This window comes from Coregonus clupeaformis, chromosome 7 (assembly GCF_020615455.1).
Source record: "Coregonus clupeaformis isolate EN_2021a chromosome 7, ASM2061545v1, whole genome shotgun sequence".
Lineage (NCBI taxonomy): Eukaryota > Metazoa > Chordata > Actinopteri > Salmoniformes > Salmonidae > Coregonus > Coregonus clupeaformis.
Genome location: NC_059198.1, coordinates 14,212,128 through 14,224,493, shown reverse-complemented (window position 1 = coordinate 14,224,493; position 12,366 = coordinate 14,212,128). Strand labels below are relative to the sequence as shown.

The following is a 12,366-nucleotide window of genomic DNA, read 5'->3' as shown; positions in this document are numbered from 1 at the left end:
CACAGCATTCTGTGCATCACCTTACCTCAACCCAATTGAGATGGTTTGGGATGAGTCGGACCGCAGAGTGAAGGAAAAGCAGCAAACAAGTGCTCAGCATATGTGGGAACTCCTTCAAGACTGTTGGAAAAGCATTCCAGGTTAAGCTGGTTGAGAGAATGCCAAGAGTGTGCAAAGCTGTCATCAAGGCAAAGGGAGGCTACTTTGAAGAATCTCAAATATAAAATATATTTTGATTTGTTTAACACTTTTTGGGTTACTACATGATTCCATATGTGTTATTTCATAATGTTGATGTCTTCACTATGTACAATGTAGAAAATAGTTTAAATTAATATATATATAATTTAAAAAAAAAAAATTTAATGAGCAGGTGTGTCCAAACTTTTGACTGGTATTGTATGTTATATATATATATATATATAATAGATACTGTATACATTTCCTTGATTTATAAAAATAATAATAACAGGCCTGGGCACAGGGTGCAATTATCCAGGACCTAGCCTACTGAGGCGGGGCTCACTCAAGACAGAGAGGGAAGGCCCTGACATTCTTGCCTCCGCTTGCAAACCAAATGCTGGTTGATAACGAGCATCAAATCAAGCATTATTTATACAGCTCATTTCAGACATGGAATGCAACACAATGTGCTTTACAGAAGAAGAAAAAACAATGAAAATAAAAAGAATGACACAAATAAAAAGCACCCTAAGGAAAAGCAAAGCTAAAAATATGTGTTTTAAGATGTCTTTTAAAAATGTCCAGCGTTTCGGCCCCCCTCATGTTCTCTGACAGGCTATTCCAGAGGCTGGGGGCATAATAACTAAAGGCTGCCTCCATGCCTCTTGGTCCTAGGCTTTGGGATAGTTAAAAGGCCAGTGCCAGTGGACCTGCTGGATACATAACTTAAAAGCATGTCTGACATGTATTGGGGTGCACAATCGTGGATTGATTTAAAAACCAATAGAAGAATCTTCAACTTAATTCTAAAACTCACAGGCATCCAGTGCAGAGACCTTAAAACCAGTGTAATGTGTGGTCAGTACCTGTGCTGCAGCACTCTGTATGTTTTGCAGTTGATCAATGGCTTTCTTGGGTAGACCAGACAGGATAGCATTAGAGTAGTCAAGCCTGCTTGTAATAAAAGCATGGATGAGTCTCTCTGTATCAGCCTAAGAGAGAAACGGCCGCACCTTGGCAATGTTCCTCAGGTGGTAAAAAGCTATTTTGGTCACATTCCTAATGTGTTGTGGTGGCCGAATTTTCCACAACAGTGTGATTCGAAATTGAGTTCAGAATCTAAAATAACACCTAGGTTTTTTAACTGGTGTTTTATCTTTATTGCCCGTGAATTAAAATGTGCGGCTAGATTCTCTCTCTGTGCTTTGACTCCAACAATAAGTACCTTGGTCTTGTCTTGATTTAGCTGGAGGAAGTTCTGAGCCATCCAAGTATTTAAATCACTAATACAGTCTAATAATTTATCCGTGGAGCTAAATCTATCAGAATGGTAGGAGATGACAGTTTGTATAAACTCACTAGAAGGCGGAGTTAAAGGAATGAAAATTAGGTTACTCACAATAACCGTAGTGCCATTTCTACAGGAGTTGATATGCTTTCCAAGTCCTCTGTTGCTTATTCTGACCGGGAGAACTGGAGCACTACCAGAATGTCCGTTTGCGATTTTGCTGGAAATAATCCCGGAACCCCTGCGGTTAGGTTGAATCCTGTCTCTTTTAAAAAGACTTGGTTGCTCCCACAGCAAATCAAAGTTGTCACGAAAAGACGTTGGGAAAATTGTGAAGGATTAAATAAAAATCTATTTTTTTTTGTTTTTGAGTTTGAAAATGTACTGGCCCAAGCGAACCATGTGAAAGCTTGATTAACTGGCCCGGTGAGCTCGGCAGATGTTGCCGGACCAGCAGGCAGCCCTGAATGTTGACCCCTGCAGTCTCTTTAGCTAATCCACTCCCTGTACTGTGCCAAAGAAAAAAACACCACCTGCTGGAGAAAACAAATTTTGGGCCCAGTTATCCCTCTCACTTCGCCTCCTCCCCTCTCCGGTGTGACTCACACATTTCAGTTAATTATTATAGCTTCCGCCTTGGCCCAATCAGTGTAATTTTGTAAATGCTGGATCTCTATCGCAGGATGCATCATTCACCCAAGTTTCGTCGAAATCGGGCCAGTGCTGTCTGAGATCGTGTGTGACCAACGTATGGACGGACCACAATCCCCTCCTCGTATGGACCGATCCACAGTCCCCTCCTCGGTTTCGTCATGGGGGACAATAACCATCATATCGAAGTAAACTTTGAGTCACAAAATGACATGTTGTGTGGTCCTCCCACTACGACTCAGGAAAGCATACAGTTTATTAGGCTACAGATTAAATCAATTATGGTGAACTTCACAGGGAGGTGAAAGTGCAAGGTGATGAACTTGATGCTCCTTTCCAATCAATATCGAGGGTCTTATTCTGACATGATGATCGATGCTTGGCTGCCGTTTGGCACATCAAAATAATCTCTCTCTTTGGCAAATAATAATCTCATCATGTAGGCTATACCCACACTGTTTCTGCAAGCTGTTGGCTAGAGCGCACGTGCCAATACCAGAGTGGGCACATTCGCTATATAACGCAACATATTTTGTGACAAAACCATCAGTAGATGGAAACCTTGTATTTTTGATTTGCTACATTCAGGAATTTAAATGTAAAAGTAATGTTTATGTGCACTACGTCATCACCCACAGCCTTTTATCCGCAACAAGTCAATTTGATGGAAAGACATCTCTGGTGGGAAAATGCGGAAATTAGAATATTTGCATGGAAATCTGTCGCCAATTGAATGGAAACCTAGCTTGTGTTGTAATATGTGTTATTTATACTTATAGTGCATTCGGAATGTATTCAGACCCCATCACTTTTTCCACATTTTGTTACGTTACAGCCTTATTCTAAAATGGATTAAATAAATAAAAATCCTCATCAATCTACACACAATACCCCATAATGACAAAGCGAAAACAGGTTTTCAGAGATTTTTGCTAATTCCTATTAAAAAAATAAACAGTAATACCTTATTTACATACGTTTTCAGACCCTTTGCTATGACACTCGAAATTGAGATCAGGTTCATCCTGTTTCCATTGATCATCCTTGAGATGTTTCTACAACTTGATTGGAGTCCACCTGTGGTAAATTAAATTGATAGACATGAATTGGAAAGGCACACACCTGTCTATGTAAGGTCCCACAGTTGACAGTGCATGTCAGAGCAAAAAACAAGCCATGAGGTCGAAGGAATTGTCCGTAGAGCTCCGAGACAGGATTATGTTGAGGCACAGATCTGGGGAAGGGTACCAAAACATTTCTGCAGCATTGAAGGTCCCCAAGAACACAGTGGCCTCCATCATTCTTAAATGGAAGAAGTTTGGAACCACCAAGACTCTTCCTAGAGCTGACCACTGGCCAAACTGAGCAATTGGGGGAGAAGGGCCTTGGTCCGGGAGGTGATCAAGAACCTGATGGTAACTTTGACAGAGCTCCAGAGTTCCTCTGTGGAGATTGGAGAAACTTCCAAAAGGACAACCATCTCTGCAGCACTCCACCAATCAGGCCAGACAGAAGCCACTCCTCAGTAAAAGGCACATGACAGCCCACTTGGAGTTTGCCAAAAGGCACCTAAAGATTCTCAGACCATGAGAAACAAGATTCTCTGGTCTGATGAAACCAAGATTGAACTCTTTGGCCTGAATGCCAAGTGTCACGTCTGGAGGAAACCTGGCACCAGCCCTACGGTGAAGCGTGGTGGTGGCAGCATCATGCTGTGGGGATGTTTTTCAGCGGCAGGGACTGGGAGACTAGTCAGGATTGAGGGAAAGATGAACGGAGTAAAGTACAGAGAGATCCTTGATGAAAACCTGCTCCAGAGCGCTCAGGACCTCAGACTGGGGCGAAGGTTCACCTTCCAACAGGACAACAACCCTAAGCACACAGTCAAGACAATGCAGGAGTGGCTTCGGGACAAGTCTCTGAATGTCCTTGAGTGGCCCAGCCAGAGGCCAGACTTAATCCCGAACGAACATCTCTGGAGAGACCTGAAAATAGCTGTGCAGCAACGCTCCCCAGCCAAGCTGACAGAGCTTGAGAGGATATGCAGAGAAGAATGGGAGAAACTCCCCAAATACAGGTGTGCCAAGCTTGTAGCGTCATACCTAAGAAGACTCGGCTGTAATCGCTGCCAAAGGTGCTTCAACAAAGTATTGAGTAAAGGGTCTGAATACTTATGGAAATGTAATATTTCCGTTTTTAATTTTGTATAAATTTAGAGGGCCTAGAGAACTGCCCTGCGGTACACCACACCCTACATGTTTGACATTAGAGAAGCTTCCATTAAAGAAAACCCTCTGAGTTATATTAGATAAATAGCTCTGAATCCATGATATAGCAGAGGTTGAAAAGCCATAAAACATATTACATTTACATTTTACATTTTAGTCATTTAGCAGATGCTCTTATCCAGAGCGACTTACAGTTAGTGAGTGCATACATTATATATATATATATATATATATATATAATATTTTATTTTTTTCATACTGGCCCCCCGTGGGAAACAAACCCACAAGCCTGCCGGCCATTCCCTCCCCTACCCTGGACGACGCTGTGCCAATTGTGCGCCGCCCCATGGGTCTCCCGGTCACGGCCGGCTACGACAGAGCCTGGATTCGAACCAGGATCTCTAGTGGCACAGCTGTTTTCTCATCAACAGGTTATGGTCAATAATATCAAATGTAACAGTACAGCTCCCACAATCTTCTTATCAATTTCTTTCAACCAATCATCAGTCATTTGTGTCAGTGCAGTACATGTTGAGTGCCCTTCTCTATAAGCATGCTGAAAGTCTGTTGTCAATTTGTTTACAGAGAAATAGCATTGTATTTGGTCAAACACATTTTTTTCCTACAGTTTGCTAATAGCTGGCAGCAAGTTGATTGGTCTGCTGTTAGAACCAGTAAAGGCAGCTTGGGTAGCGGAATGACTTTGGCTTCCCTCCAGGCCAACACCTTCCTCTAGACTCAGATTAAAGATATGACAGATAGGAGTGGCCATAGACTCACCTACCATCCTCAGTAGCCTTCCATTTAAGTTGTCAATGCCAGGAGGTTTGTCATTATTGATCGATAACAATAATTTTTCCACCTGTCCCACACGAACTTTACAAAATTCAAAACGTACAATGCTTTTCTTTCATTATTTGTTTTTTTTATGCATGAATACAGTGGCTCACTTTTCGTTATTGGCATTTCCTGCTTAAGTTTGCCCACTTTGCCAATGAAGTAATCATTAAAATAATTGGCAACATCAAATGGTTTTGTGATGAATAAGCCATCTGATTCGATGAACGATGGAGTTGAATTTGTCTTTCTGCCCATAATTTCATTTAAAGTACAGCAAAGTTTTTTTCCATCATACTTTATGTCATTGATATTGGCTTCATAATACAGTTTCTTCTTCTTTTTGTTAAGTTTAGTCACATAATTTCTCAATTTGCAATAAGTCAGCTAGTCAGATGTGCAGCCAGACTTATTAGCCACTCCTTTTGCCCCATCTCTTTCAACCATACAGTTTTTCAATTCCTCATCAATTCATGGAGCCTTACAGTTTCTTAACAGGGGCATGTTTATCAATAATTGGAAGAAGCAATTTCATAAATTCATAAAGTGCAGCGCCTGGATGCTCCCTATTAATCACATCAGACCAACAAATATGTTTTACATCATCCACATAAGAGTCGCAGCAAAAACTTTTGTATGATCTCATATACACTATTTTAGGCCCAGCTTTTGGAACCTTGGTTCTCCTAGATATAGCCACTATATTGTGATCACTGCATCCAATGGGTACGGATACAGCTTTAGAACAGAGTTCTACAGTATTAGTAAAAATGGGATCAATACATGTGGATGATCTTGTTCCTGTAGTGTTTGTAAACACCCTGGTAGGTTGATTAATAACCTGAACCAGATGACAGGCACTGGTTACACAGAGAAGCTACCTCTTGAGCGGACAGCTTGATAAATACCACTCAATATTCAGGTCCCCAAGAAAGTAGATCTCTCTGTTTACATCACATACACTATCTAGCATTTCACACACATTATTTAGATACTGACTGTTAGCACTTGGTGGCCAAACACTGTTAACACTTGACATGGGTTAAGGCAGGGTTTCCCAAACTCGGTCCTGACACCCCTCGGGTGCACATTTTGTTTTTTGCCCTAGCACTACACAGCTGATTCAAATAATCAAAGCTTGATGATTAATTGGTTATTTGAATCAGCTGTGTACTGCTAGGACAAAAACCAAAATGTGCACCCAGGGGGGCCGCCCCAGGACCAAGTTTGGGAAACCCTAGGTTAAGGAAGGATCACACAGAAAATAACATCCAGATCAACAGGAGGTATCAGCCTATGAATTATACTCCTGAGTAAACGTTCCATAACTGAATGTGGCAGTAAATCACCAACCCAGGTGGCAGTATGCACCCTTTCTGTTTGTTTAGCGAGTGTCAATAAAACTCATAGAAGTAGAAGACGAAGAAATGTACTACTTTAACATGGAGATAAGCCTCAATGGTGCTGCCCATGCTGTCACAGAAGCCATAATGGCAAAGACGTACCCTCTATCCAACTCTATGTTCTACACTTGCAGGTAAAGGCCACTCCCCATCTGACTCATTGAAAAACGGTTTCAGAAATGTGCCACCGTGGTTTTATACCAGACCACATGTTGATCTTAGCCTGATTGAAGGAAATAAACAGTGGTGTGAAGAAGATAATGTAGGAACAATAGTGGATCAATATATTAGTCATCGGTTTTATTATTTTCTTGCCGTGTATACAGATGGTTCAAAGGATCCCATGAATAGGAAGACAGGAGCAGGTGTATTTATTCCTGAGTTCGATGTTAATTTATGCAAGAGACTAACAAATGATTTATCTGTATCTGCAACAGAAATGGATGTGATAATTGTTGGATTGCAATGGATAGAGGCGGCGCAACCAAGAAGAGTAGTAATATGTTCTGACTCTACATCAGTTTTGTGTAGTTTAAGATCTGGAAAGTCAGAATGTGAGGATTTATGGTTAGCAATAATGATGCTCTTTTTGGGGTTCCAAAGTAATGGTATCGTAATTCAGTTCTGTTGGATTCCGGCTCATACAGGAGTTTATGGAAATGATATAGTAGATACAATAGCAAAAAGACCAGTGAAAAAGGTGCAGTTGGGTAGAGGGGAAATTAAATCATTAATTCGGAAAAATGGGTTAGATTGCTGGCAGAGACAATGGGATGAAAGTAGTATGGGCAGACATGTTTATAGTACAATGAAATCTGTAGATAGTGTCATATAATGGAAATGAAAGGGAGGAATTTATGTTGTGTAGGATGAGATTAGGGCATACGGGATTTAATTAATCTTTGAAATTGATAGGGAAACATGGTACTGGAATGTGTAATGGCTGTATGGTAGAGAAACCGTTTGAACATGTATTATTATTTTGTGAAATGTATGATGTAGAAAGGGAGATGTTATTTGACAGGGTCAGAGAGGTTGGACGGGAATGGGGAGTGGGTGGTATTTTGGGTGGGGGTGATGGGAGTAATGAGATTTGTAGGGAATTATTTTATTTTATTAGAAATGTAGGGTTAGTTAAGAGAATATAGTGGTATAGGTTGGTTGTGAGCTGCTTCACACTCCAGTACAGTAGGTGGCGGTGTATGCACATGTCAGTTGGTTGCGATTTGCCAATAAAACTTGAAGAAGAAGAACCGTTTCAGAGAAATGAAACTGAATGTGACTAGATGATTATTCTCAGTGTTTTTAAGGACATTGAAAATGGCAGAGGTCTGTATTTCAGTGTACCTGGATGAGTTTAGCTGCTCAATCTGTCTGGATTTACTGAACGATCCGGTGACTATTCCCTGTGGACACAGCTACTGTAGAGTCTGTATTAAGGGTCACTGGGATCAGGATGATCAAAAGCTTATCTACAGCTGCCCTCAATGCAGACAGACCTTTACCCCAAGGCCTGTCCTGAGCAGAAACAACATGCTAACTGAAGTAGTGGGGAAACTGAAGAAGACGGGACAAGAAGTTTCACCTTCTCTGCCGTATGTTGGACCTGGAGATGTGCCATGTGACATCTGTACTGATAAACGACACAGAGCAGTGAAATCCTGTTTGGTGTGTCTGGCCTCATACTGTGAGACTCACATTCAGCCTCACTATGAATCAACAGTTTTGAAGAAACATAGTCTGTGTAAAGCCTCCACACAACTAAAGGAGAAGATCTGCCCTCACCATGACAAACTGTTGGAGGTCTACTGCTGCACTGATCAACAGTGCATTTGTTATCAGTGTGCTATAGATCAACACAGAGGTCATGAAATTGTTGTAGCTCAAGCTGAAAGGACAAAGAAACAGGTATGCCAGAAAGCTTTTGTTCTTCAATGTAATCTTGTTGTTGTTGTCATCACAGCATTAATACTATCAAATAGTGTTTAATATGTATATTCACAGGAACAGGTGAAGAAGGTACAAATGGAATGTCAGCAGAAAATCAAGGAGAGGGAAACTGTGATGCTGGATCTGCAAAACGTGATGGGTTCTGTCAAGGTAAGTTTTGACCTGTGGATGTAAAATATGGCAACATTAAAGGACAAAACACATTGCGAAGACAAACCTCTAAAAGTAGAGGGTGGCTGCAGTGTGTCAGGATATCAACAGAAAATGATGTACTGAATGCCAATGTTCTAGTCTGAGCAGATAGGACGGCCACCCACTGCTTTTAATTAACCGTTCGTCAGCACAGTGTGTTGTCCTTAAACATGTAAATGCCATTTATTGTCTTATTTCCGGGCGGCTCTCCTATAGTTAGATTAGCCACTCAACCTGTATCTCACTGTGGGCAACAGATTGATGGAGCTCAAGTAGAGCCATATTTTCAATGGTAAAATAAAACCACAGAATGTTTTCAGGAACTATTAAAACATACAACCAGGTAAGTTGTAAACAGCAACACTGTAGGTTGTAAACAAGTATATTACGATGGCGGCTTCAATTAAATTCCTACTTTCTGAATTCCCTATCAGTGCTCTGCACAGGAAGCTGTGGTGGACAGTGAGAGGACCTTCAATGAGCTGATCCGCTTCATTGAGAGAAGAAGCTCTGAGGTGAGAGAGATTATCAAAGCTAAGGAGAGGGATATGGTGTGCGAGACTGAAGGACTTCTAGAGACACTGGAGAAGGACAATGTTGAGCTGAGGAAGATTGATGCTAACATTATTCTGCTTACACAGACAGAGGATCACATCCATTTCCTCCAGGTACTGCAGCATTAGTAACTCTCCGAGCCATTTAGAAATATATGGCTCTGGTAACTATGCTCCTCTGTAATTTTCATGTACATAGGAGTCTTGCTATTTTTTCTCTCTATTTACAATCCTGCATCTCTCTTTTGTTTCTGTTTGAATCTAGAGCTGCAAGTCTCTAGTTGCCCCTCTTGGATTTGAAGACATACCCAGGATTCCTGTTGGTCATCAAGTATATTTTGAGAAAGTTAAGATGTTCACCTCTACACTGAAAGACAAACTAGAGGATGTCTGCACAGAGGAACTGGTGAAGGTCTCTAAAACAGGTACTCATTAAATATTACTCAATGTGTCTCTTAATGGATTGTTCTGTATATAAGATAATTCCCTTCTCTTTTTCCTTATGTCTTTATCTACACAGCTGAGGATGTGTACAGTCTATTTATGTAGGTAGCAAAGCTCAGACAGTGTACATTGTCTACAGTCTCCACTAGGACACCACCAGCTCCTCAACATTAATGTATGTATTTTTCTGCTCTCTGTCTCTCTCTACTTATCTCTCTCTAATCTTTGGATCTGGTCTAGATATAACTGGCAATTTTGTCAGTGAGGAGTCAGTAGAACGGAACCTGGTAAGTGCCTACTGTAGTTGTGTTGTAGTACCTTCTAAATTGAATATTGCCAGTGATATTTTACCATGTCACCCATATCTGCCCTATAGGGCTTGAAGGAAACCATGCAAGCTGAGGATCCACAGATGCAGAAGCTGTTTGTCCCTATGTGTCACATCCTGGACAGGTTGACTCCTAAGAACTTCCAGCAGTTGATGGTGGTAGTGACTGAGCTCACCATTGACACAGACAACAAGCTGAAGGGCATCGTTGACCTCATACATGAGAGGGCCATAGCACACCCTGCCAGCTCTGTGGTGTACGCCAACTTGTGCCGCTGCCTCATGGGGGTAAGTCTGCAACTGTTTGTGCCCGTCTCCCTTTGTCTTAGCTCTTGTTTGCCAAATGCCATAATAAAACATTGATTCACAGGCATTTTGACTTTTTGTAACTTTGATGTAAAAACATAATTTTTACTCTTCAGCTCAAAGTGCCAAAGTCATATAATCCGAGAGTGACTGTGAATTTCCGTAATTATCTGCTGAATCGATGCCAGAGGGAGTTTGAGAATGATACATCTGAGCTGTTTGGAGGAAAGCAGAAGGAGCTGGACACCGCCACCAAGGTACAATAACATATTTTAGGGGCTAGCTTAAGCTGACACCTAGTGATCTTGGCAAGAGGTTTGGTTCTCGTTTTAACAGCTAAGGGGTTGGATTGACAGTTGCTAGTTCCCAGGTTTCAAGCCCCGGTTGGGATTATCCCCCTGATTTCACTGCAATATGCATGTCATAAAACAAATGTTCCATGGTTACTCCATAGACAGAACACACTGACACATATTTGATATACAGTATATGACATCAGAACTTGCTCCTTACATTGCAGTGGAAATAAATTGTTATTCCCAATTAAATTAGAATTTTATCAAAAGTGCTTAAACACTCTGATACAACTTGTGAAACCTGTCCAAACCTTCCAGGGGGAGGTCAGCCAGCGACTGAAGGAGGAACCGGAGGAGGCCAAGGCCATGTGGTGCAGACGGTCTCTAGGCAACATCAGATTCATTTGCGAGTTGTTCAAGTTGAAGATGCTTACAGAGTCAATTGTGCACACCTGTATCATAAAGCTATCTAATGATGGCGATGATAACTCTCTGGAGTGTCTGTGCACAATGCTCTCCACCATCGGCAAGGACTTGGACGTAGAGAAGGCCAGGGTACAGCATTGTCTGTCTGTTTTGAATCATTGATTTGATCTGTTATATTTATACGAGTACAGTGCATTTTAATCCCAAATTATTGGATAGATCAATCCAATAGATTAAGATCTACAAATCAGTCAACGCATTCACTTGGCCTGTCTATATCTCCACAGCCCAGAATGAATCAGTACTACAGGAATATTGAGACTATTGTGAAGAACAGGACAACCTCCCCGAGAATCCGCTATATGCTGCAGGATGTGCTGGACCTCAGAAAGGTATGACCAGTAATCCCTCAACCTCTTTTAACGTCTACATAAAAAACGTTGTTTGCTTGCCTATTTTTCTTGCAAAAAAAAATAGCAAGGCATAGTATAGTTTGTATGCATCAACTGTAGGAATTACAGTCCTTTAATACTGATTATTGTATTGCGTCATTACAAGAGTGATGTAATGTTTCTCTCTGTATGTATGTTTTTCGTTCTCTAGCTTCATCTGTAGTAAAGGGGAGACCATATGCACAGGACAAGATGGAAGCACACACACCATGCACACACACGCCACGCACACACACACACACACACATCAATATGTAATAAGAGTGAAATCGTGTGTAAGATATAATTATTTGAGAAATTAAGTATGATAATGTAAGACAATTTGCTATTGATATATACAATTAAACTGATATTAAACATGTATTTCCTACAATAAAAATATGTATATTACCCGAAAGTCTCTGTAGTTCTATATCAGAGTTTTGTGTAACCTGGTTTACTAAGATATCAGCAGAAATAAGGATTTGCATGAAACCGACAATAAAATGTATGTGTTCATTTGACCAGGTAAATTGGCTGAGAAACCACATTCTCTTTTACAGCAACATGGGGGAAGAGTTCTAGGGGAGAGGGGTTATAATCTACAAATTATAATTATAATCATACAATTCTTATTTACATACTGTATGTGATGGAAGGAACAACTTCCTGGTACTGTATTATTGAAACAGAGTGCAAGGCTGGGATGGGGATTCCCACCACAACTCGCATACAAACAAGACAGTTAATACCACCTACTGGCCACTAAGTGACACTGCACACATCGTATCTTAATTGGCACTCCACCCCTTTTCTAGCATTAAAGTAAGATATGTCAATCCAAAGAGC

General features: G+C 41.0%; 1 protein-coding gene across 1 annotated transcript; it reads left to right on the top strand.

Moving 5' to 3' along the window:
- Window positions 1–7,810: 7,810 nt before the first annotated feature.
- On the top strand, window positions 7,811–11,928 carry LOC121570629 (E3 ubiquitin-protein ligase TRIM47). The gene is made up of 10 exons (XM_041882103.2): window positions 7,811–8,498; window positions 8,595–8,690; window positions 9,167–9,400; window positions 9,552–9,711; window positions 9,971–10,017; window positions 10,107–10,346; window positions 10,481–10,621; window positions 10,979–11,215; window positions 11,374–11,478; window positions 11,690–11,928. Exons 1-10 carry the CDS (start codon window positions 7,911–7,913, stop codon window positions 11,699–11,701), a joined length of 1,860 nt encoding a protein of 619 aa, XP_041738037.1. The 5' UTR covers window positions 7,811–7,910; the 3' UTR covers window positions 11,702–11,928.
- The last annotated feature ends 438 nt before the right edge of the window (window positions 11,929–12,366 follow it).

Coding starts and splice junctions, on each gene's coding strand:
- LOC121570629 (XM_041882103.2), top strand. CDS start 7,911: ATGGCAGAGGTCTGTATTTCAGTGTACCTGGATGAGTTTAGCTGCTCA. Junction 8,499..8,594: donor CTGAAAGGACAAAGAAACAG/GTATGCCAGAAA, acceptor GTATATTCACAG/GAACAGGTGAAGAAGGTACA. Junction 9,712..9,970: donor GGTGAAGGTCTCTAAAACAG/GTACTCATTAAA, acceptor GATCTGGTCTAG/ATATAACTGGCAATTTTGTC.